The sequence below is a fragment of the Cottoperca gobio genome, chromosome 16 (assembly GCF_900634415.1).
Source record: "Cottoperca gobio chromosome 16, fCotGob3.1, whole genome shotgun sequence".
NCBI lineage: Eukaryota > Metazoa > Chordata > Actinopteri > Perciformes > Bovichtidae > Cottoperca > Cottoperca gobio.
In genome coordinates this window covers 21,944,847-21,967,556 of record NC_041370.1, presented here as the reverse complement: position 1 = coordinate 21,967,556, position 22,710 = coordinate 21,944,847, and the positions used below count along the sequence as shown (strand labels likewise).

The 22,710-nt window shown below is 39.9% G+C and overlaps 3 protein-coding genes and 1 long non-coding RNA gene across 7 annotated transcripts in view; 2 read left to right on the top strand and 2 right to left on the bottom strand.

Annotated features, from left to right (window-relative positions):
* Nucleotides 1-11,822, top strand: part of spire1b (spire-type actin nucleation factor 1b) — a 46,521-nt gene extending 34,699 nt beyond the window's left edge. Inside the window, 9 exon segments of the mRNA XM_029451019.1 lie at nucleotides 72-235; nucleotides 328-421; nucleotides 670-776; nucleotides 778-813; nucleotides 5,341-5,478; nucleotides 5,702-5,772; nucleotides 5,886-5,913; nucleotides 6,516-6,805; nucleotides 9,348-11,822. Of these exon segments, the coding sequence (XP_029306879.1) occupies nucleotides 72-235; nucleotides 328-421; nucleotides 670-776; nucleotides 778-813; nucleotides 5,341-5,478; nucleotides 5,702-5,772; nucleotides 5,886-5,913; nucleotides 6,516-6,805; nucleotides 9,348-9,603 (1,184 nt within the window). The 3' untranslated portion in view covers nucleotides 9,604-11,822.
* LOC115020938 (uncharacterized) lies at nucleotides 1,662-4,923 on the bottom strand. Its single transcript, XR_003833698.1, has 3 exons — nucleotides 4,668-4,923; nucleotides 3,592-3,652; nucleotides 1,662-1,991 (listed from the first exon to the last, which is right to left on the bottom strand). It is a non-coding gene; the product is annotated as an uncharacterized LOC115020938 (long non-coding RNA).
* LOC115020937 (alanine and proline-rich secreted protein Apa-like) lies at nucleotides 8,334-13,752 on the bottom strand. The gene is made up of 2 exons (XM_029451024.1): nucleotides 13,091-13,752; nucleotides 8,334-8,723 (listed from the first exon to the last, which is right to left on the bottom strand). The coding sequence occupies exons 1-2, from the start codon at nucleotides 13,390-13,392 to the stop codon at nucleotides 8,705-8,707; spliced, it is 321 nt and encodes a 106-aa protein (XP_029306884.1). The 5' UTR covers nucleotides 13,393-13,752; the 3' UTR covers nucleotides 8,334-8,704.
* A 1,125-nt stretch (nucleotides 13,753-14,877) lies between these two features.
* Nucleotides 14,878-18,830, top strand: drc9 (dynein regulatory complex subunit 9). 4 transcript variants are annotated; one of them, XM_029451021.1, is made up of 10 exons: nucleotides 14,878-15,060; nucleotides 15,929-16,067; nucleotides 16,308-16,342; nucleotides 16,541-16,663; nucleotides 16,863-16,947; nucleotides 17,118-17,279; nucleotides 17,600-17,674; nucleotides 18,053-18,184; nucleotides 18,287-18,376; nucleotides 18,670-18,830. In XM_029451021.1, exons 2-10 carry the CDS (start codon nucleotides 15,939-15,941, stop codon nucleotides 18,778-18,780), a joined length of 942 nt encoding a protein of 313 aa, XP_029306881.1. In that variant the 5' UTR covers nucleotides 14,878-15,060; nucleotides 15,929-15,938; the 3' UTR covers nucleotides 18,781-18,830. The 4 variants fall into 4 exon arrangements, with proteins under 4 accessions (XP_029306881.1, XP_029306883.1, XP_029306882.1 ...); XM_029451023.1 differs by lacking the exon at nucleotides 14,878-15,060 and adding an exon at nucleotides 15,064-15,188 and having other exon boundaries at nucleotides 18,062-18,184; XM_029451022.1 differs by lacking the exon at nucleotides 14,878-15,060 and adding an exon at nucleotides 15,064-15,188 and having other exon boundaries at nucleotides 18,056-18,184.
* The last annotated feature ends 3,880 nt before the right edge of the window (nucleotides 18,831-22,710 follow it).

The window sequence follows — 22,710 nt, the reverse complement described above, 5'->3', positions numbered from 1 at the left end:
GTTTTGAGATCCATGTCAAGTGCTTTTCCTCCTTCTGTCTGAATGACTCTCTCTTGTGTGTGGCTCTGCAGATGAGTTTAGTCCGTACATGGGCAGGAGGACGTCCAGTACTCTGTCTCTGACCAACGGGTCGAGCTCTGCCAGGGGAGAATCCTCCGGATCTCAGTCTGTACCTCCGAGGAAGAGGCTCCTGAAGGCTCCCAGCCTCGCCGAGCTGGACAGCTCTGACTCTGACGTCAGTATGAGGGTTTGTGGGTTCTTAGAAATAACATCTGGCATGTGCAGAGCAAATAATGACTGAAGCGTTTGTATATTACATGCATTCAGGATGAGATATTCGGGCACAGATCAGCCAGCAGCTCGAGTGTGGCTACATCCTTGATGGATGATACATCCCCAGAGTGTGTTCTGGGGAAGAAAAGTAAGTCAGGAATTATTTCTACATCCCTGTCACTGCTCAGTCGCCTCCTCAGCTAAACCATACACCGACAGTGATCAATGGGTTTTAATCTTACAGCCTCACCTGCCATGTTTTATGAGAGTTTCTCCTGTTTCGTTGCTGTTTATCCTCACAAGTTCTTGAGCCTTGAATGAACTAATCAATGGAATATTTCCTGTTAAGCTTCCTTATTTTCTCTGTTTAACTTCTCTTTCCTCTATGGACACCAGCTCCCCCCATGTTCCTGCCCATCTCTTCTACACCCCAGCCAGAGAGACGTAAGACGCCCCAGAGGAGACACTCCATCGAGAAGGAAACCCCGACCAACGTCCGACTAGTTTCAGCTGCCCTGCAAAAAAAGCTCCAAGTCTCTGGTGAGTCAGACATCTTTCCACATACTGTGTAGACTCAGTAGATGTAATGTACCATTAAAAGAAATACTTAGTTCGCAAAACATTTTGTAAAAAAGTGGCATGGTAAGAGTTTTATCATTTTAAAACTGTTTAGAAGAACAGTAGCGCTGGTAATCTGACAAAATCACATTATCAGACAGTATCAGAGCATATTACTATATACTATATATATATATAGCATATAGCATATTACTGTCGGCTCTCTGAGGACAGTGTAGTTTATTTTCTTCTCATTTATACATTTTTTCTTTACAGACATAACAAAGGCAGTCCAATGTGTTTTACAGATGAATATTCACAAAGAAATATAGAAATAAACTTAATAAAGATTGAATAAAAATCTATTTAATAAATAAGTAAATAAAGACTAAAAACATAAAAACAGCAGATTTGAATAAACAAATAAAATAAAAATAGTAAGTTTCTACATTGACGGTAAAATAAAGAAATACAACAAAAGGAACAACATTAGTGAAGATATATTGTGTACCTACACAGTATACACATACAAATGTATATATATCCACATCCATATACGCACATATACAAATAGCTAAGTGAAAGCTTGTCCTATGCGCCGGGCAAAGTTTTAACCCAGCCACAGATCCTGTCCAGTAACTTAATAATGGAGACAAAAAGATGGAGAAATGGAGAATGGGGGAGAGAGAGCGATCAGGATCGTTTCAGTAAAGCATTAGTGAAGGAACTGAAACTACTCACTGTCATCTCTTTTACCCTTATATTTGCGTGAACGGTGACATCCTTGATTTCTTCCCTTTTTCTTTGATCAAATCTACTGTGTGCGCTCACACTATCTTCTGGTGCGACTTTATCAAACTCCAGGAGCCATCTTTCATTCAGGTTGGGATGGTAGCTTCATATCGTCCCTGGATCCCCCTCCTCCTCCTCCTCATCCTCCGCCCTTCTCCCTCCGCTCTCCACCTTTTGCAGAGCACCCACCCTATCGAGGCATTTGTGTTGGGGTGGATGAAGGCAGGTTTTGCTCTGTGCAGGGCCGTTTACATCAGAGGAAGAGAGTCGGCCAAGGTTTGCTAGTCTCCCTCAGTCCGTCCTGGCATAATAACTGTAGCTGTCCATCCTCTCCTAATACTTCCTGCTTCACTCGAGATCATTCCCCTCTAGAGCAGGCAGAGGACACACTGCTTTGTATCTGAGGTGTGATCACATACTGTAGCTAGTGAACAATATCATTAATTTAATAATCATTCACTTCTCTGCTTTCATTTTAACACTCAAACACAACTAGCTTTAACTAAATGTCATTTAAATCATCTTTAGTTTTGAACAAATCATTTGTTTGCTGGTGGTGGGATGCTTTTTGATAATGTCTTCATTTTATGTTGCATTAATTCACAATAAATGAATTATAACAGAGTGTTTTTCTAAACTCATCAAAGAAGCCAGACACGTGAAGATGGTATTGAGCCATCCATAAAAAAACGATATATTGTTCAGCCCTACAACAAACAAACCAAAGCACAATGCTTCCACCAGACACAGTCCATCAAATTAAACACAATTTACACAGCTATGGCTTTCATTTTTCACCTTTTCTAATATTAATATTGTTATTATTATTATTTGTTAAAGATCTTTTTGCCATTTTTCACCTACATTTGACAGAGGAGAGTGTAGAAACTATAGACAGAGAGAGAGAGAGAGACAGAGAGAGAGAGACAGAGAGACAGAGAGAGAGAGAGAGAGAGAGAGAGACAGATAGAGAGAGACAGAGAGAGAGAGAGACAGAGAGAGAGACAGAGAGAGAGAGACAGAGAGACAGAGAGACAGAGAGAGAGAGAGAGAGAGAGAGAGAGAGAGACAGAGAGAGAGAGACAGAGAGAGAGAGAAAGACAGAGAGAGAGACATAGAGAGAGAGAGAGAGACAGAGAGAGAGAGAGAGAGAGAGAGAGAGAGCATTTGTTGTAATGTCTCGGCTACGCTGCACTTTTTTATTATTAAAAGTAAATAAAGATGTTTGTTTACAGGGATGTATATAACTACAGAAAATATTAAATAGGGGGAAAACAAAGCCAATCCTGTTGGAACGGTCCTTTAAGACAATCATTGCCCAGTTTGTGAGGAACTGTGCTGCCCTGGATGGCTGCTGCCATCACGTCTCCCCATCACTCCAGTTGTTTACGCATCACGAACCCTCTCTGAATCTGCCTTCTTCTTCACTGAACAATGGGAACTTTTTTATGACCCAAATGTAGTCTGAACACACACAGGCTGCTCTAAAAGGTGCAGAGGGATGGCGTGCACTAAATGATAAACACTGAGCTGTGTGTTAGATTAGGGATTACTCACGAACCTCATTTTGCAATTTGTAAATGTCAACAGAAACCAATTTCAACAGTTATTCCCTCGCAGGCCTCCGGGGCAAAACAGAGATACAATCGGACTTCACAAACATTTCCAAACTAATGGAACAATCATTACTTTAAATTTAACAGAATAGTAACATGGACCTCTTGCATAACTTCCTGCTGGTATTGTTTGGTTTAACTGAAGGTATTAAGGCCACAGCTTCAGTAACCTCCTGGGTAAAACTGGACCAGAGCAGAATAGGAAAGAGAGCAGGAGGCTCCACATTATCCCAGACATGTAAAGCTCAGCACTGTGTGGAGCTGCCCAGTGTAATGACACCAGCTGAAGTGCAACCTGAGATAGACCAATGCCTCACACCAGTCATCAGTATGCTAATGCAACAATACATACCTCTCTCAAACTTCAGACGCTGATACAGCTCCACCTGATCGTCCGCGGCCAAGCTAGCTATCTGCAATCACACAGCACAGAGAGGCGCTTTAGTCATGTTGTATTCACTCAGAGCCACGACTTGAATGTTGTGTGCATGCAAGAAGCAAGTAAGAAATGCAAAATACACGGTGGTCAAGATTTAAATGCGGCTAATTTGTATGGTTGCTGAGAAGCTGATACTTCGAAGATCATCCGGGATTAACTGGCCATGGCCATGGCAAATGCAATTCCCTGCATTATTTCTAAGACACCTCAGTACTGGCGAATAGCCACTGAGAGAAAAAAGATTGCAACAAAAAAAGCCAGCAAAGCAACAATTATAATGCCATTCTTATGTTGTAGTAAAAGCTGCAAAAGGACATCTGCATATGATCAACAAGAAAGATGTTGCAAAGGTCTGCACATACTGAATATGTCATTTAATACTTTTTGTGTGTCTAACATCTGATCTAATTTTCCTACTGTATAACAGTGGATAGAAAGTAAACAATCAAATCAATTTTACTGTAATTCAGAGGAAAGTCCAATGAGCTCTTTTCTTTTACAAAAGGTTTCTTAATGCAGTTGTATTCTTTCAAGAAAAACATTACAAATGAGGAACTGAGGAGCAGAATTCCATCTGCTTGTGAATCAGCAGTTTGAGCTTCTTCTCTGACGTGTTTACTGTGTGGTATCTACGATGTGTCAGTTCATGGAGTTTCACTTTCTGTCGGGCTACACTCAAAAGAGTTGCCTCAGAAATGTCATTAAGGCTGGATACACAACTTTTCACAACACTTATTCTATGTTAATCGAGCCCACACAGTTTTAAAAACACAAGCGTGAAAATACAACTTAATTTTTCTTTAGAAGTTTGCAGCAAATTAGAAATTCAAATACATATTCCAAAAACACATGGTTGTATACAACAGATTTTTAATTCAGTACATGTTTGAGAATAAACATTATTTTGTTTTTTTATGGCCTCTGAAGACTCTTTGCTTGTTTTGGTTTCACTCATGACCTACATATCATCGGTTTTACGCAGGGCATACCTCAGAGTCAAGTAGCACTCCAGCCTTTTGGCAGGCCATATCTGGGCAGGTGATGGGGGCCCCCCCATCCTCCATGATAGCCAGCTGAACATACTGCTCCAAACACTGGGACAAACAACACAGCAGCATTAGTCTGAATATTGATATATATCATATTATCTTAACTGTCCTCTGTGAGAAAGTTCACAAATGAAGAAGAAAGCAGAGGTAAAACAAGCTGTTTTACAAACTAAATGCCACATAAACATGAGTTTCCTTTCAGCATATGTCATATGTTCCCTCAGCCATGAAATATGGGAGGGTAGGAGGAACTATGTAAACATTGCGCAAAGGCAGACAGTTTTGAGGAAACGAAAATAAAAACATTCATATGTCGCTTTACTGTGGAAAAACAAACCTATCGTAGAGGAATGGAATGTGCTTTTAGACTCACACGCAAACTTGTGCTTATCATGTGCTGTCACATAAAGTATAATCCAAAAACTGAGCTGGAATAAAAAAAGAAAGCAATAGTGTGTGCTCATGAACCAGACTGGAGGAGATATAAAATAGATAAGCAGGGTTTACAGTTTCCCTTCTTCTTCCCCCGTGGCACTGTGTGTGTGTGTGTGCGTGTGTGTGTGTGTGTGTGCGTGTGTGTGTGTGTGTGTGTGTGTGTGTGTCCTCCCTTTAGGAGGAGTTCTGTTTTCCTGTGGAGTGTCTGTCTCTGACGGTGGAGGAGGTGATGCACATCAGGCAGGTGCTGGTGAAGGCAGAGCTGGAGAAGTTCCAGCAGTACAAAGACATCTACACCGCTATGAAGAAGGGAAAGGTAAATGCTGCTTTTAGCATGTATTGTAAAAAAAACAGTGAATAGATGCAGTACCCTTAATGAATGCTGGATGAACGGCTGTACCGTTCTTGACTTCACTATGAGGGACAGAGCACATTTATCTTTCTTCTGCCTTCCAACTAATTACCTTCGGTCACATTTTTTGATGTTTCCATTGATTTATTTTTATTTTAACGTGGTCTTCATTTTGTTTTTATTGCAGCTCTGCTTCTGTTGTCGATCCAAAAGGTTTTCCCTTTTCACCTGGTCCTACATCTGCCAGTTTTGCAAAAAGTAATATACATCATACATGATTATCTTCATCTTTTGCATTTTAAATGAAACTATTCAGAAGGAAGTGTCACTGTTTTCACTCATCACTTCCTCCACTCTTTTTTATCTTGCAGACCTGTGTGTGCACAGTGCTGCAAAAAGGTGAGTCTAATTGAATAAATTAATCAGTCAACAGTAATCAGCTGTGGGGGCAGCATGAAATCCTATTTCCATTTGGTCTGATCAGTAATGTGGTGCCATTCAAAAAGTTGAAATTTAGTTAAAAAAAACTTCTAATTCAAAATAAGGGCTGTTAAAGGTAAACCCTTGCCCAAACTAATGGCCCTTTCAGACACAACTTGTTTGAGCCACTTCAGCGCACCTCATAGGATGCCCAACTCTGCTCGATGCTGGGAAAGCCATTGGAAACAATAGGTTTCAGAGGGCAGTGGTGCCGTTGTCCCTTTTTGTCTGAAAGGCTCACAACTGTATATCTTGTCTATCAGTTAAAACATTATTAGCGTCATATTATATTGCTGATGCTCTCAAAGCTTTCTTTTGTATCATTTTAATCGTTTCTTGCTTACTGAAATAATTTAACAACTATTTTAAATCCTTTCGTTCACAATGGCACCCTAAAACACCCAACCTGTGAGGTGAGGTGAGGAAAGGAAGCTTTATTAACATGTAGACCTCATCAGTATTCTTTCTCAGTAATCATTATGCTTCTTCTTTTTTACATTCATGTCTTTCCTCTCTAAAAGATGCGGCTGCCATCCAAACCTTATTCCAGCTTGCCCATCTACTCCATTGGCTCGACCAACACTCTCCCCAGGGAGAGAGTAAGTATGGCTGCTCTAGGACAAGGACTCTCTGTGGCTGGAGGGCCAGGGCCGTCAGCAATGGGAGGGGCCGCAGAACCCCCCACTATGAAAGTAGAAACAAAGGGGGCATCTAAAGGAGCTAGAAAAGCCTCTGGAGCAGCAGCTGCTGCTAAATCAGAGAAATCCTCCAGTAGCCCACAGCGCCACAGCATTCACAAGACCATGTCCAAGTAAGAAAACTATGATTCAGTCTGTCAGGAGTGCATGTTATGTGCTAATGTATTACAAATTCTCCTGGAGAGAGTTTGCATAATGTTGGTACAGTGGCCCCGAACGCCTCGTTTCCACATAGCCCTGAGTCATGGATGTATTATAAGACCTGGATATATTCAATCCAATTAGAATTGCTCGCTTGGCACATACACCAACATACATACAACAGTTATCCAGATTCTGGGTTTACTTCAGGGGTATGCAGCCTTCTGAATATGCGCAGTAGTGTTTCCCCCATGTACCCCACCCGGCCATTGTGCTGATGTCATAGATTTTTTAATCACTTTTCTCAGTTCGAGGAAAAAATATTTAAAAAAATTATAATAGAAACAGTCATAATTGACTTTGTTGGCAGTCGGTGTCAATAGTTCTACAGACATCCCTTTTACAATGGTGGTCTACGGGGAAATGCTTTTGAAATGCAATACCTTGAGTGGCCACAGCGGAAAATTCAGTTTCTTGACTATGTTGATAGTCAAATTGTGGATTGTATAATCAAAAAGAAAGTCATTGTAATTGCGAGTATGCTATTTTGCTTACATATATGGTTAGCATAGCCTACACCACTTAAATCGAAGTTAAATAAAAGATGGAGCGTTCATTATTACATTAATTTACCTACATTTATCTGCATATATCAATGGATATAGTAAATATATATATATATATATATATATATATATATATATATATATATATATATAAAGTATATATAAATTGGTCCCATTTCTGTTTCGGTAAAGCTCCAGGCACATATTTCATAACACTGGGCGGCAAAAAACACAAAAGATCCATCTGTGAAAAGATGTATTTCCTTGCATTGAACACTAGAGGGCATAGTCCCAATACTATACGGAATTACAGACTCAAAACGAAACTGGAAACTAGGCGTTAGAGGAAAACAAACAGAAAATACTGTATTATAATACAAATTTAAGTTTTAAATAAAGTTCTGCAAATGCTAAAACATATACAAAAGCTAAATACACATATACTTAGGTATATGCAAACAATATTAAACTTGTGTGTTTCTTTGGATCGTACACTGTGTCACTGTGACATCTAGTGGTGGAGACGTACTATAATCAGAGCTAGTAAAAGATACATAGAACCTTCATTTATTAATATTATCAACTAATTGGAGATAAATAAAAATGACTTAAAGAGCTTTTATAAAAAATGTTATTAAGCTATTGGTTCTTAAGAAAAAACTACATGTGCACATTTCTGGATTCGGAGCACATTTTGCATGTTTGTGTTTGGTACATGGGGCCAGAGGTATTCATCTCTACTTTCTCAGGATTTGTTAAAATGCTGGAATGATTTCTTCTAATCTTTAATAAACAACTCAATTAAAGTGTTTATTCATCCAAATTACCAAAAAAGAAAATCATATTTTCTCAACCCCAGTGGTATCAAACTATGCAGATAGTTCTGCTTTTATTTGCACAGCTTTTGAGATCTCTGTCTCTGAGATCGATTCCTTCCCCCCAATGCAGCGGTGGGGAGTTCAACAGCAGCATCTCTCTCCAGGCAGTGTACACTGTACTTGTTACACTTAATACTATGCAGGTAGCTCCAAAACTCCATTCACCTTGTATTAATGATATAAATAACTTTATTGACATAGCACCTTTCATAAACACAAAGTGCTTTATATTTAAAGCAAACAATTAAAAGTATTTAGATTCCAAAACATAAAAGAATAAACCAGATAAAATGATTAAAAGCATGTCCAGCTAGAATGGCACGGAGCAGACCTCCGCCAAGGCCAATAGTGCATTCACATGCTCCTCAGATGGTCCCATTTCCTGAGTTGGGACGTCATTCTTCCGACTTCTGATGTATCATGAGCTTTAAGTCTTAATGGAGATCCTACAAAGAAGATGTTGTATATTATTGCTCAGAGCATTTAAACAACAAGTTGAGATCTGTTTCTGAATTGTTGTTTCGACTTGAGGGGGCTTATATTTTCTCAGTTGGCAACTATTTTCTACAACTATTCAGACACCACATGAATGCAGCACAAAAGCCCTATCTCGCAATGTTAACAAAAGTGAAACATAATTTGTGTATCCGCTCCGTCATTCGGATCTGCTCCAAAATGGATTGGGTTCTTCCCTGGCACTTGCTTCACCCTCTATTTTCATTTCATCAAATAGACAAACTAAGCCGAAAACATAGATTAACTTAACCTAAAGACCCATAAAAAAGCATTATTGGGGAGGCCGCACTTTAAAACCCCAAAATGAAATGAAATTAAAGCAATTCACATGACCACTATACGTTAGTGAGAAAATATGTTTCTTTGTAAATAGAAGTGAAGTGAAGTGACCCTTTACAAAATGTGTTCATGAACACACACGGATTGTGTTGCCCGTGAACACAAACCCTGGATAGTTTCAACAATCAGTCAAAGTAAACCAAACAAAACAAAATCAACAAAAACAATAGTTCTCTGATACTGTTCATGTCAAGCTGTCCTCCTGTCCCATGTAGGTTTTCCAAGCACGGTTCTCTGAAGTCTCATGAGGAACTGGAGCTCCCCTCAGAGCTGACGGAGGACTGGGCCACCATGGAGGTGTGTGTGGACTGTAAGAAGTTCATCACTGACATTATCGCCTCCAGCAAGCACAGCCTGTCACTGGCCACCAAGAGAGCTCGCCTAAAACGCAAGACCCAGTCCTTCTACCTGTCCTCCCCTAAAGGAAGGGAGGAGTACCGGCCATCTGAACGGACAATCAAGGAGATCTAAACTCTTCTTCTCTCGCTCTGGCTGCTTTCAGCTTCTATGGCACAAGTATAAAGACTCAACACTCGATATGATTTTACTGTACATGTATACTTCAGTCAGATATGAACCTCGGTGGTGGAATGTGTGGTGTTTGTTGCTGTGCCCTGATCGTTGTGTATAGCTCCTTCAGACAACAGCATACACTTTGTTTTCTTACCATATCATAGATGATCCTTTAATCTCTGGCCACAGACTTTTGAGTAAAGTGACAAGAACTGTTGATGACAAACGTCAAAGTTGCCTCTGATGACACAGCAGCGTGGTCCAACCCAACTCACATTCAAATCTTTAAGCACAAGACAGAAGAAGGACTGATGAGTTTGACTTCCTCAGGCTCTGCTGAAGACACGAGGTCTGCGTCTACAGATCTTATTGTAACTGAGATTGACACTATGGGAAATCAAGCTGTACATTTTTTTTACACATGTGCGTATACAGTAACTGATTGTTCAATGAAGTCACTCTCTGTATTTAATTTGGAGTTTTCTTTTGCTGATGATGGTCAATGAGACTTCCCCACACGTTTCCTTTCACTGAGCATACTTGAAGGAATGCTTCTGCTTTTCTTGAGGAACAAGAGGAAAAAGTCTGTGTTTCCTCACATCAGTTTTTTGCATCACATTTAAAAACATAATCTGTTTTCATGCTGATTTAGTGCCAAACAGTAACAGCTTTATAATCTATCAGTCATCCAAAGAATATACATTTTTTCTGATGCGTGTTTGCAGTCGTTTTACAACAAACTGCTGAGACAAAATGTGGTTTCAAATCTTGATATCTCAAATTGATTATTCTAGACTTAAGAAGTATCACTCCAATATAGTTTAATCAGGACTGTGTGGATAAGATTTGATCAGATTTTATTTTAGTACTGCACTTCCATAAGGTAAGGGGACTTCTTATAAAAAGAATGGTGAAAATTGAAGCTGCAGAGGCTGAGATATTGTGTCTCTTCCGTGTGTGTGTGTGTCTCTCTATCTCCATTAGTCCCTATATGAAAAAATATTTCCCATGATGCAACTCCATTTACGTTAAAACGTTACGGTCTGGTAAATACCCACATCTTCCAAACTCCACAGAAAGAGCTTCTTCTGAGAGCAACACAAGACACTCTGTTTTCACCGGCTCAGTATTGCTCATGACAAGTAAACTGTTTATGTGTCAAATCTGTGAAGTGCCCCAATAAGCAAACACCTCCACAACTGCCACTTCCACACTACTAAATCCTGATTGGTGCAAGTAAGTACATAACATCATCTGTTAAAAACTGAGCTCCGCCCACTTCAAACAAGTGACGAAAAAAATAAATACAGAAATCTCTTGTGTAAAATAACCCAAACTATTCACACTTTGACATAAAAAAGCAGAAAAAAAAGAAGGCTTTTAGGACCTTTAAAGCACATTTCTTAACCATATATTCCTACTATATGTTCATTTGCAACTTACTTAAATCACAGGAGCCGGTATTGAAACATTTCTACATGCAGTACCATGTGTCAGAATTTTCTGTTTTTTAATTTACATGAAATATCTGCATATTTTTGCATTTTTTAAATGTAACTTTGCGTTGCTAAATATATAGTATGTATTAACTCGTTAACTTTTCTTTACGATTAGTTCCCTGCTTTCATTGTGTACGGAGGCGTCATAATTAACATGTTCATGTTTTTGTACAGTTCACTGTACAAGCAGCAACAACATCCTGTCCTGCTCTGCAACACATACTGTAAGATGCCTTTATGATTTCCCTTCATCATTCAGAGTCTCAGTATTGGCCTGGATGTATATATTTTTCTTCATCACATTCCTCATCTTCCTTCTTAAGATATTTCTGCCTTAACAATTGCCTTTTATAATCACACTCACGTGTTGAACAGTCATCTACTGTAGCTGTACATACTTAGTTTCTAATGGTTTGCAGATCAGGTGTGTGTGTTGCTTCGATGATATGACCGTGAGACTGTTGTAGATCTGTTTCTCTGAGAGGGAAACTATCCCAGTACAGTCAGTGTGTTCAGGGGAGGAGTGGCACATCCACAGAAGAAACTACAGTGTGACTGCATCATGCATGTACTACGGTGTAGCTTGTACCCTCAGTCTGTATTACCTTTAAGCTGTAACTCTCTGCAGAGAGTGCAACAAATGATGACTACAACAATAAACTGTAATGCAATACCTGATCACAGTATCTTCTTTGTTCTGTATTTAAACATACCACTATGCAAAGACATGTTTTGTCTTTCTCTTGGGAAAACTCCTGATGTCCCTCCTGGCAGCTCAGGCTTAGAGCTGCAACAATTAGTCAACTAATCGATTAGTTGATGAATGGAATAATAATTGCCAACTATTTTGATAATCAATTAATCACTAAAGTCATTTTTCATGCATAAATGGCAGAAAATACTGTTACTGTTCAGCCTCTCAAATCGATTAATCGAGAAGATTATCAACAGATTAATCGTTAGTTGCAGCCCTCTCAGGGCTGGATCCAGAATGTCACAACCTGAGCCAGGAGTGTAATCTACCCAGTACAGGAAACCCCTTTAGTGATGACGGGGTCCAAAAGTAATCTGATAGTGAAGCGGGCTGGTTGTCAATGAGCTGGGGGGCCATACATGTCTTGCAGCAGTATCCAGTTGACACTCTCAGGCCTGACAGAAAAAACATAAAAAAGTAGCCCATGGGCCTTTTTCTCATCTCAAAACATTTTCTCTGCGATTTTGCTGTTGTTGCTTTATCGGATAGTACAGCTAGATAGACTGTAAAGGGAGAACGAGAGAGGGGATGAACACAGGTTGGCTTCAAATCAGGGCCACTGCGGTAAGGTACATGGGGTGCCTGCTCTACCAGCTAGGCTGTTTGTACAAAAGAGTTTGTAAGAGCAGCTAATCTTTGTCATTGTTCATCCCTGAAGTGACAATGGACTTCTAGTGAAACATTTGACTACAGATTCTTTGCAATTGATGTTCTATAACAGAGGTCACTAACAGGCGGACTGCGGTCCGGGTCCGGACCCAGACGCCTACCTATACGGACCAGGACCTATAATCAATAAATTATTAAGGAATTTTCAATTTTGACGGGGCGCTTCTATTTTAACCGGCGCAGCTTTTCTCGTTTTTACGGCACTAGTTTAGCGGTTCAGGAAACTCACAGACCAATTGCATGCACGAGTTAAGCCATCCCACGTGATGCTACTCAGCCAATCAAATCTGTGCATTCCAACCAGCAAACATTGCGACTCTGAATACAGACAGATGAGGCGAGAGGAGCGTGACAGACGGAAAGACGAGTTAGCAGTGGCGGGCCGTGCATTTCACACCTAGGCCTTCAGTGATGTCCTACACAGTCCTACCTGAATTATTCCACCTCTTAATACCATCATTATGACACCACGACTCTAGAAACTATACATTTAGACAGAAACGCAGTATAACCTTGTTCTTACGCTCTCAAACCCAACATCACTGGGGTCTCAGATCTCCTCTTCAGAGGCCTGGAAGTCCTCTGGATACTCCAAGAGCCTCCCAGGGCCAGGCGAGTGCCCAGAAATGGCTCAGGGACAGGGGTCTGGTGCGACCCGACAGGAGGAGGAGGTTGCTGCAGCTCGACTGGAGGAGGGGGTTGCCGTAGCTCGGCTGGAGGAGGTGGAGCAGAAGGATCGGAGGGGTTAGGCTGGCAAAGTGGGGCCTCTACAAAGTCCTGGAGCCACTCAGGCAAAAGACTACTTAACTCTGGCTTCCTTGCCATCTCTTTTCTCGCCAACCCCAGCGCAGCCGATTGAATGCTCCAACAGGGTGTTTCACTTCCACTCACCAAAAATTATAATCAAAGTGTATGTTAAATCATAAAGCTCATTGCTCATGACATCTGCTGGGTCCATGTTTCTGGTCTGTACGTACTGTCACGGTGGGGAAAAGGTGAGGACCCAAACGCAGAGCGGAAGACGAGGATGATTAACAAAAAGCGAGTTTAAAGCTGAAAACACAAAAGGTACGAAGCAAAAACAACAGAGGGATCAAGCTATCAAAATACAAAAGGTAAACTGAAAAGACAAACGAGGATTACACAAGGAACACGAGGAAGCACAAGGAAGAACGCCAGAGAACATCAACATAACATGGATGACGAACAAACAAGGAACACTGGGACAGACGGGGTAATATCACACAGACACTAAACGGAACGAGACACAGCTGGGAGAGAAAGGCAAATACACAGGAGGATCAAATCAACAATCAGAGGGAGGGAAAAACACAAGGACAGGAAGTAAAACAAGACATGACACACAGGGGAGTGAACATTTAAAAAATAAAACAGGATACCGAAAATCACGATCATGACACATTTTGGTTTTATTTATTATTGTTCAAGGGATTGTTGGTCTGTTGCTCTGTCCACTTTGACCCAGACAGAAATATCTTAATATTTCAACTCCTGGATGGATGTCCATTACATTTTGTACAGAGAGGATCCCATGATTTTGGTGATCCTTGACTTTTCCTCTAGTACCACCAAGAGGTTAACATTTCTTGTTTTGAGTAAAATGTCTTCAACTATGGAATAAATTGTCATGAAATTTCAGGAAGACACTCATGTCCCCCTCAGTATCAATTGTAATAACTTGTGAACAAGTGCACTCATCAAGTTAAACCTTCAATGTGTTTAATGTGTTTAATTCAATTTGTAAATAAACTTTGGTTTATGAACAAATACTAACAAAACTAATGACGTCAAAAAAATACATTGTCATTTGGCGCTTGTTAGCATGTCCCCGTATTATTGTATTATTAATGTATTATTAGTGTTTATGTTTATATTAAAGGAAGTGAATTCCCTATGTAGCCTACGATGTAAAGAACGAGATAGCAGGTACAAGCGGCCGAAATGGGTTTTCTCAGAAGGGTGGCTGGCGTCTCCCTTAGAGATAGGGTGAGAAGCTCAGCCATCCGTGAGAGACTCGGAGTAGAGCCGCTGCTCCTTTACGTTGAAAGGAGCCAGTTGAGGTGTTTCAGCATCTAGTAAGGATGCCACCTGGGCGCCTCCCTAGAGAGGTGTTCCAGGCACGTCCAGCTGGGAGGAGACCCCGGGGAAGACCCAGGACTCGGTGGAGAGATTATATCTCCTCACTGGCCTGGGAACGCCTCGGAATCCCCCAGTCGGAGCTGGAGAATGTGGCCCCGAAAAGGGAAGTTTGGGGTTCCTTACTTGAGCCGCTGCCCCCGCGACCCGACCCCGGATAAGCGGTAGACGATGGATGGATGGAATTCCCTATGTATAATTCTGGAGAAGTAGTTTAATGAATCTCTGGTTGTAGACGACAGCAGAGTTGAATATCTGACGGAATGCTCTCTTGAGAACAGAATGCAGCTGTTATTGTCATGTTCTTGCCTTGTCAATAAAGTTGCGTGACAAATAGTACGTTACCATAGTGACATGTACACTGTCAAACTTGTGTTGTATGAAATAATGAATAATGTTGTTAGTTTTGAAGGATAAAGTATTACACACCCAGAGTGAGAGTGACTGTTACGAAGGGAACTGAAGTAAGTGACTGTTACAGTTCATGTTGTCCCGCGAAACGGGAAGTTAGCTAGCATCACGCGACAGGGAACTATTAGCTTCACCTGACACCATTGTAAACATCTCTTTGTTTTACCTTGCTTATCGTTAAAAGTAAAAAAGATACACAGTTTAAACATAGCCTACTCATTGGTATTATCAGTGGTGAAAGATGTATTCAGATATTCTACTTACTGTGAGTAACAGTAGTAACCTTATATACCACAGTGTAGAAACACTCTGTTAAAAGTCCTGCATTCAAACTCTTACAGGTCAAAATGTAGAAAAGGCATAGCATCAAAATAAGTAGTCCACAAAGTAAAAGTGCTCTTTATGCATAATTTCCCATTTCAGAATCATATATAACGTTATTATATTACTGGATTACAATTATTAGTGAAATTATGTTTTCATCAAAGCTGCTAAAGCTGAAGCTCATTTTAATTACATTATATACTACTTCGTTGTTGTTTTTTTTCTTCGTATTTTGTATTAATAATCCAAATCTGCAAAGTAACTAGTAACTAAAGCAATAAATAAATATAGTGAGGTACAATATTTGCTTCCAAAATGTAGTGGAGTTCAAATATACAGTAGCAGAACATGGAAATACTCAAGTAAGGTACACATACCTCAAAATTGTACATAAGTACAGTACTTAAGTAAATGCACTTAGTTACTTTCCATCACAGAGTATTTTCTAACAACATATCTATCTCTTCAGTTTTCACAGGATGTCTTTATCCCGGATTCAGAGTCTGAGACTGGCAGCTGTACTGGAGGACTGTTCAGACCAGTTGGACATACTGGGACACACCCTGACGGTGCAGATCAGCAAGGAGCGAGACGATGCAGCGACACAGGTGACTTCACTGTGTTGGCAGGCTACATGTTCACAGACCAGAGGACCATAAAATGTTTTCATGCTAGGTTATTCTCAGTTTCATGACCTTACTGGACATATGTATTGAGTAAAATAATGTATTACTGTAACTGTGTGTGTTTAATTGTGTGTGTGTGTGTGTGTGTGTGTGTGTGTGTGTGTGTGTGTGTGTGTGTGTGTGTGTGTGTATGTGTGTGTGTGTGTGTGTGCACATGTTTAGGAGAAAGCCAGGCTGACGAAGCTGAGGAGAGACTGGTAAGTAGTACAAACAAACATTCGGAAATACTTTGTTGCATTTAAACTGATTAGTTTTATTGGAAAATAACTAATGATTGTTAATTTACAGTGCAATTACAATATGTTAGATACATATTATTTTCTATCTGTGCATGACTATTTCAAACAACATATTTAAAAAACGGACTAAGTTTGTCTCTTTGTCTCTCTCTGCAGTCAGTACATTTTGCAGCACGTTTCCTGGCTGCATGTGGAGCTGGAGGAGAGGCAGAGTCTCAGTTCTCTGCTGCAGGTGGTGGAGGAAGAGGAGCAGAAGAAGAAGGCTGAGGACATGAGAAGGTTCATCAGTGCAATATGAAGAAATACTAATAATACTAATCCTAATCATTATAAGAATAACTAGAAAATAGATTTTTGTTGACATGATGTAGTGTGCTTTTTGAGAGCAAAGGAAAGAAATGGATGGAAGAAGGGTAAAAAGAAGAAATAAAGGAGGACGTCTGTGTTGTATCATTAATGTGTGAGTGTCTTCACCCAGAGAGGCACGGAGTGAGCTGGTGCAAATAAAAGAAACTCTACAGAGACAGAAAGAGCAGCTCCAACAGAAAAATGAGAAACTAGAGGTGAGAAAGTAAGAGCAGATCCAAAAATCAGAGCTGTCTGCATGAATGGCTGTTAGGGGTGGGTGAGAATCTGTTCATTTGGGTGCACTGACCCTTTATTTGAGAACAAACTCAAACATGTTATTCTTGAAGTTGGTGAATAATCCAAGGTGTCCCATACTTCCCCTCAGGACATGTCCCAGCTGGCCAAAGATCTGTGTCATCAGCTCAATGAGCTGACATCAAAGATGGCCCACAAGAAGAAGCTTGAGGAGAGAAATATTGAGCTGCAGCTCCAGCAGACACAATGGGAGAGCAGCCAGGCTGAGAAGCTGCTGGATGACAAGCTGGAGGTGGGTCTAACAGTCCATCCATCCAAGCAGGACTGGATAAATGAGACTTGGATTGTACTTCTCAAGTTGTGTGAGAGTTTGTAAAGGGATGTTTTGATGGAGGTTTTCTGTTGTTAAACACAGCCCCCATTTACTTCAATATATGAAGACTTTTCTCCCTTTTTATTCTGTTCACCGTGGAGGCATGCAACAAAAACAAAGTTTTCTTTAAGAAATGACTGTAACAGGGAGTGAGTAATTGATAAACACATGGTCATTTTGTGGGTGAAGTATTAAAGTGTTGTCAAAATCATGTCTTCAGTTGTCTCTTTCTCTCTCAGCTGCTGCAGAGACAGCTGAAGGAGGAGAGGAGAGTTCACGAGGAGTCAGATAAATTCCTGCAGAATCAACGTGAGGTTGGTACAGCATTATTATACATGTCCTTAGCTAGCTAAAGTTAAAGTCAGATGAGGAGGTCGCCATTAATATTTACATTTCGTGCTGTCACAAGCCTCTCGTCCATGAGTAGATGCATGCTTACTTCTGCGCGTTGATACGGTTGGCAGGTGTAGTTCGGTAGAAAGAAAATAGTTCCTACATGAAATCTCTACGCACGATATCTCCAACACTCGGCAACTCACACCAAAACAATCTAGACTGATAAATAGCACTAAAGGTAAAAGGAACTATCCCTCTAATTTGCTTTTTAAGTTGTTGGTCATGTTTTGCACAAGCACCAGATAATCTTTTTGTTTTCAGTACTATCACTAAAACTGTTGCTATTGTTGTTTGAGGAGTTGCAGCAGCAGCTGCAGCAGTGGCAGCAGTGCACTAAGCAGATGCTGCAGGAGAAGGAGCAGCAGCTCAACAATGTGCGCTGCAAAAGAACAGTAAACTTGGACAGACTGGTGGAGATGAAGAGGAAGGTGAGCAGCTCCTGAACATGACACAGCAAACAGCTGCCGATGCCGAACAGGATGCACAGTCACCATGAGATGAACTTTAATGAGATGCTGAAATGTGTTCAGTTCAGGGAGATGGAGCAGGTGGTGATGGAGGACAGGGAGGAGCATGAGAGGCTGCTTCAACAGCAGGCGGAGGCCAGAGCTGCAACCAAGGTAACAACATCTAATCAGATCTCAGATCCATGCCTTACCATCGTCACCTATCAGATCAAGCGCTCTGGTTGTTTAAAGTATTACAGAAACGTCTTTACGCCCAGATCATTTAGGATTTCCTAACCTGAGATAAAATAGGATTCCCAAAGTTAGGATTTGCTTCTGTAATATCAAATTGACGGAAAATCCTATTTTAGACTCTCCCTATCTTAATTTAAGAAAACAAAATAAGTTTCTGTAATTTGGTTCTTGATCCTTAATTCTGAGCCTGGGTTTTGACTTTGACCCTGCAGGTGCAGGCGTGGTGGAGAGGCTGCATGGTCCGCCGCGGCCTCGGTAGTTTTAAAAAAGCAGAGGAAAAAAAGAAAGGCAAGAAGAAGAAGGAAGGAAAGAAGAAGAAATGAGTTTTCTCCAACACAACTTTGAGACATTGAAATATTGCATAGAATTCAAAAACAATAAACAGTCATCTCTGTATCTTCTTGACTCTTTATTTAAATGGTAAAAACTGTTTTTGTTGTAATTTCAAACATAAAAAATGTAACTTATCTTATACAATATAAAAGAAAAGTAGTACACTGTGTAAAGGTAACATGGAGCATATCAGCTTCATAGCATATATAAACATATCAGAATCATATCATAAATAAACACATCAGCATTATATCATAAATAAACATATCATAAAATATAATAGAAGCACCTTGATTGAAAGTCCTCTTATTCTATATTCTATGTACAGTATGAATGCGAGAAATGTCAATGACTTCCAACCATGAAAACTAATAAGTAATCTACTGTTAATGACCATAGGCCATACATTTTAACATCAGTCAACAACTCTATCATGACATGATAACGATGTACGTGCAAATTGTTTACAGATTAAATGAATCCTTCCGCCAGTTGTCTGTCCTTAGTCAGCATGTCAGACTACTGAACATCAATTACAGAAGGATCAGATGGTCATAGAGAGATGAATAATTAGAACGTCACCATGTATGAAATGTACACGGTAAAATGTCCTACTTCTCCCAGTTTTATGTCCTCACATCTGACAGAAGAAGAAGATCTGGCATTGCAAAACAGGAAACCTCTTTACTGAAGAGAATTATTTTATGACGTTTGTTTGTGCACGCTTAAACTCTTACAACACTTGGAGAACTGTGATAAACTATGGTTATGTTTTTAAATCAATACTTAAAAAATGTAGTAAAAAAGCCAATTGTGGCCAAACCCATAACAAGTCTGAGTTTGGAGACGGTGTTGCTAGAGTGTGTAGTGTGTGTCCGCTCTGTGTGGCCAAAGCTTCACACTTGTGGCTCTGCTTCAGTCGAGTTGCTCTGCTCCGCGTGCATATAGTTGTTGTCTCCGATGATGACGCAGTTGAGATTGGAGCTTTGGATGTTGATGCTCGGAGGCTCAGCTGATGGAAGGGGAGTACAGAGAGGAGGACGAGAAGTCTGTGCTGCCCCCTGCTGTCCACGGCTGCAGTTGCACTTTGCCTGATCTGTAACACATGAACAAATGAGATGTTTTCACTTTTTCAGTGATGTGATATGTCTAGTACAACTCCTACAAAGATAAAACAACATAACATAGTATAAATTGTAGCTCAAATTATTTTAAATTCCTAGAAATTGCTACAAAATAGGTTCTGCTGTTACCCACCATGCATTTGGAGCCCAGATTCCTGCATTAGAGGCTGACTTTCAGCCATCACAGATGGGTAGGTGCCGTCCCCAATGGCGCAGTCTATCAAGGTGGAGTTGATTATGTTCACAATCAAAATATTAGACGCCGGATTCTGGAGTGCCACTGTTTATGAGTGGGCGAGGCACAGAAAGGGGAAAAGGGAAGAGAATATGAATAAGGAAGTTATTTTTCCACAGTGATGAAACAGCATAAATGCGTCACTATCATAAAGTTCCTAATAGTTCCTGAATATATGGGAAAAGCTTGTTTTACTGACAGCTTATATGAAAACCAAAGCAAAGAAAGTGTTTATGATCAATGTGGCATGCTCCTAAGGCTGTGCTATAAGGCTAGTGTGAAAAATAAATCTCCCTTAAATTGTAAGAAAAATAAGATAAACTAAGGATGAAATAAAGTGATTTGAGGAATAAATAAAGACCCTGAACATTTTATTGTAAAAACAGAAATCAAACATAAAAAGTAGAACTTACATTGTGTATTTTTATCCTGTGCAGGTTCATGATCTTGAGCTGGAAAGACAGTGAGCGAGGTAAAGTTACATTTTTACAAATGACAAATTGTCTTTCGGCACACATGCTGCAATAAGACAGTATGAGTACAGATAAAGTAAGAGTGCATCATGTTTTTAGAAAAAAAAAGGCAGACTCTATAGCAGTCACATCTAAAGTCTGGACAATGACTTGAGAGTAGCACAAAATAATGTAAACAATATTCATGGTTGTCATTATAAGAATAATATTATAGAAATGAATTTTACCTGTGGCCTTTTCACACAGCAGAGGGTCTAAGGGGCAGCAGAACAGCTGGCAGGCTCTTCTGCAGCACTTCTGCACATCCTGGAGGACTCTCTGCATGTTGGAGGCTTTACAAGTCATCACCTAATGGAGAGAAGTAAACAGAAATCCCCTAAGCTTTAAAATCTCACTAAATAATAGCATTTCATTCTAGCAAGAAGAAGACAGTGTAAATGAGTGGACATTTTGTATGAAAAAACAGCTCTGTTTTTCTAGGTCACGTTTCTGAAGCTGGGGTTTTTCTTTTTGTCACCGCAACTAGCAATACGGAAATGGTACTACGTTAGCTAAAACAACGTTTTATCATAAAGAACATTTGTTTTAGTATTATTCTTATCCATCTTGGAAACACGAACCATAGCCTGTGTGTATTAATGTGTTCGTCTAATTAATATATCAGCAAGATGGAAGTCCAGCAGAGTTGGGTTTTTTGTGGCTACTACTTTTGCTTTCGTGTACACAGAACATTGTTTAGTAAAACAAGAACACATACAGGAGAGCTGATAACAAACAAACAAACAAGTAAGTCTATATAATGACGTCATACTAAATGCTTTATATCTAAAACTGTTTTACACCATTTCTAGACAATTCTACAGACAGCAAAACTCCAACAAACTGAGTCAAAGCAACCACGGTAACTCAGTTATACCGGCGACAACACTTGTAGTTTTGTATCTCTATCTCGCTCGAGCATTATCAAGAGCTATAACCAAATGACTTATCTAAACTGCCTCCATGGTCACTGTGCAGGAGCAGCAGTAATATATTGAGTTACGTACTGTAGATGTAGCTGACGTCTGTTTGTTACTTTGAGTCCCTTGAAAATCAAAACTCGAGCAAGCAATAGAAAAGCCACAACCTTCCGGAAAACAAAGTAAAACCTCTTTCCCACTATAAATACCGGTATAGGCTACTACACCTATATACCCCTGTAACAAAGGGGGGACAATAACTTTAAACAGGTGCCAGTTGTGGAAATATTTTTTAAAAGATCTTACCTGATTGAAATTGCTGTTTTTAATACGGTCTGAGTTGTCCATCGTCCGTGTGGTAGAGCTTTGTTTTATCATCCTCAATGTTATACAGACTTCAGTCGGAAAAGCCCGCGGGCATGCGCACTTTAACTTGGGGTTTCCATCTCCGGTGCCTCAACTAAATCGTGACAGAAAAAAGTGGTCCAATGATATTAATGCACGATACTTGCTTTTTAAAGTCTGCACCAGACAGAGTTTTTGTGACTGCAGTAAGTATATATTTGTCAGTGACTGGCACAACAGTAATGTTGCAACACTTTTAAATATTCAATTGTCTCATATAGCTATTATGATTTGAAGTTTGGACAACTTTGTCTATTTATTTTATTTCTCGCTGCACGGCACACTATGTTAGGATCTATAAAACAGATGGCTTTAAGTAAACTTAGATGAATAGTACATGTTCTTCCCTCTTGGACATAAAATGGCGGGGACCTGTTTCGAATGAAGCAGAATGAAGCAGCAATGTTGCATCAGAATGAAGAGGGAGAAATAATGCAACAGGTAGTAGCTAGGTATAAAAAATTATAATGAAATCTTTGAAATACCATACTTTTGAGGGAATAGGATAACTTCCAAATTAGGAAACTTGGTATATGGTGAGAAAAGCAGGACTTAACTATCTTCTTTAAATGTATAGTAATTAGCCAAAGTTGTTTTTAAAATTTTGAATAAAAACCTAGTCAAGTCTATTGCTAATCAAAACGCAAATCCTTCTCTTTCATCAATGCTGAGTATGCCAATTATAATCATAGCAAGAGTTCATGGCTCAACTTCACCTAAAGGG

Coding starts and splice junctions, on each gene's coding strand:
- LOC115020937 (XM_029451024.1), bottom strand. CDS start 13,392: ATGGCAAGGAAGCCAGAGTTAAGTAGTCTTTTGCCTGAGTGGCTCCAG.
- drc9 (XM_029451021.1), top strand. CDS start 15,939: ATGTCTTTATCCCGGATTCAGAGTCTGAGACTGGCAGCTGTACTGGAG. Junction 16,343..16,540: donor ACGAAGCTGAGGAGAGACTG/GTAAGTAGTACA, acceptor CTCTCTCTGCAG/TCAGTACATTTTGCAGCACG. Junction 16,948..17,117: donor AGAAAAATGAGAAACTAGAG/GTGAGAAAGTAA, acceptor ACTTCCCCTCAG/GACATGTCCCAGCTGGCCAA.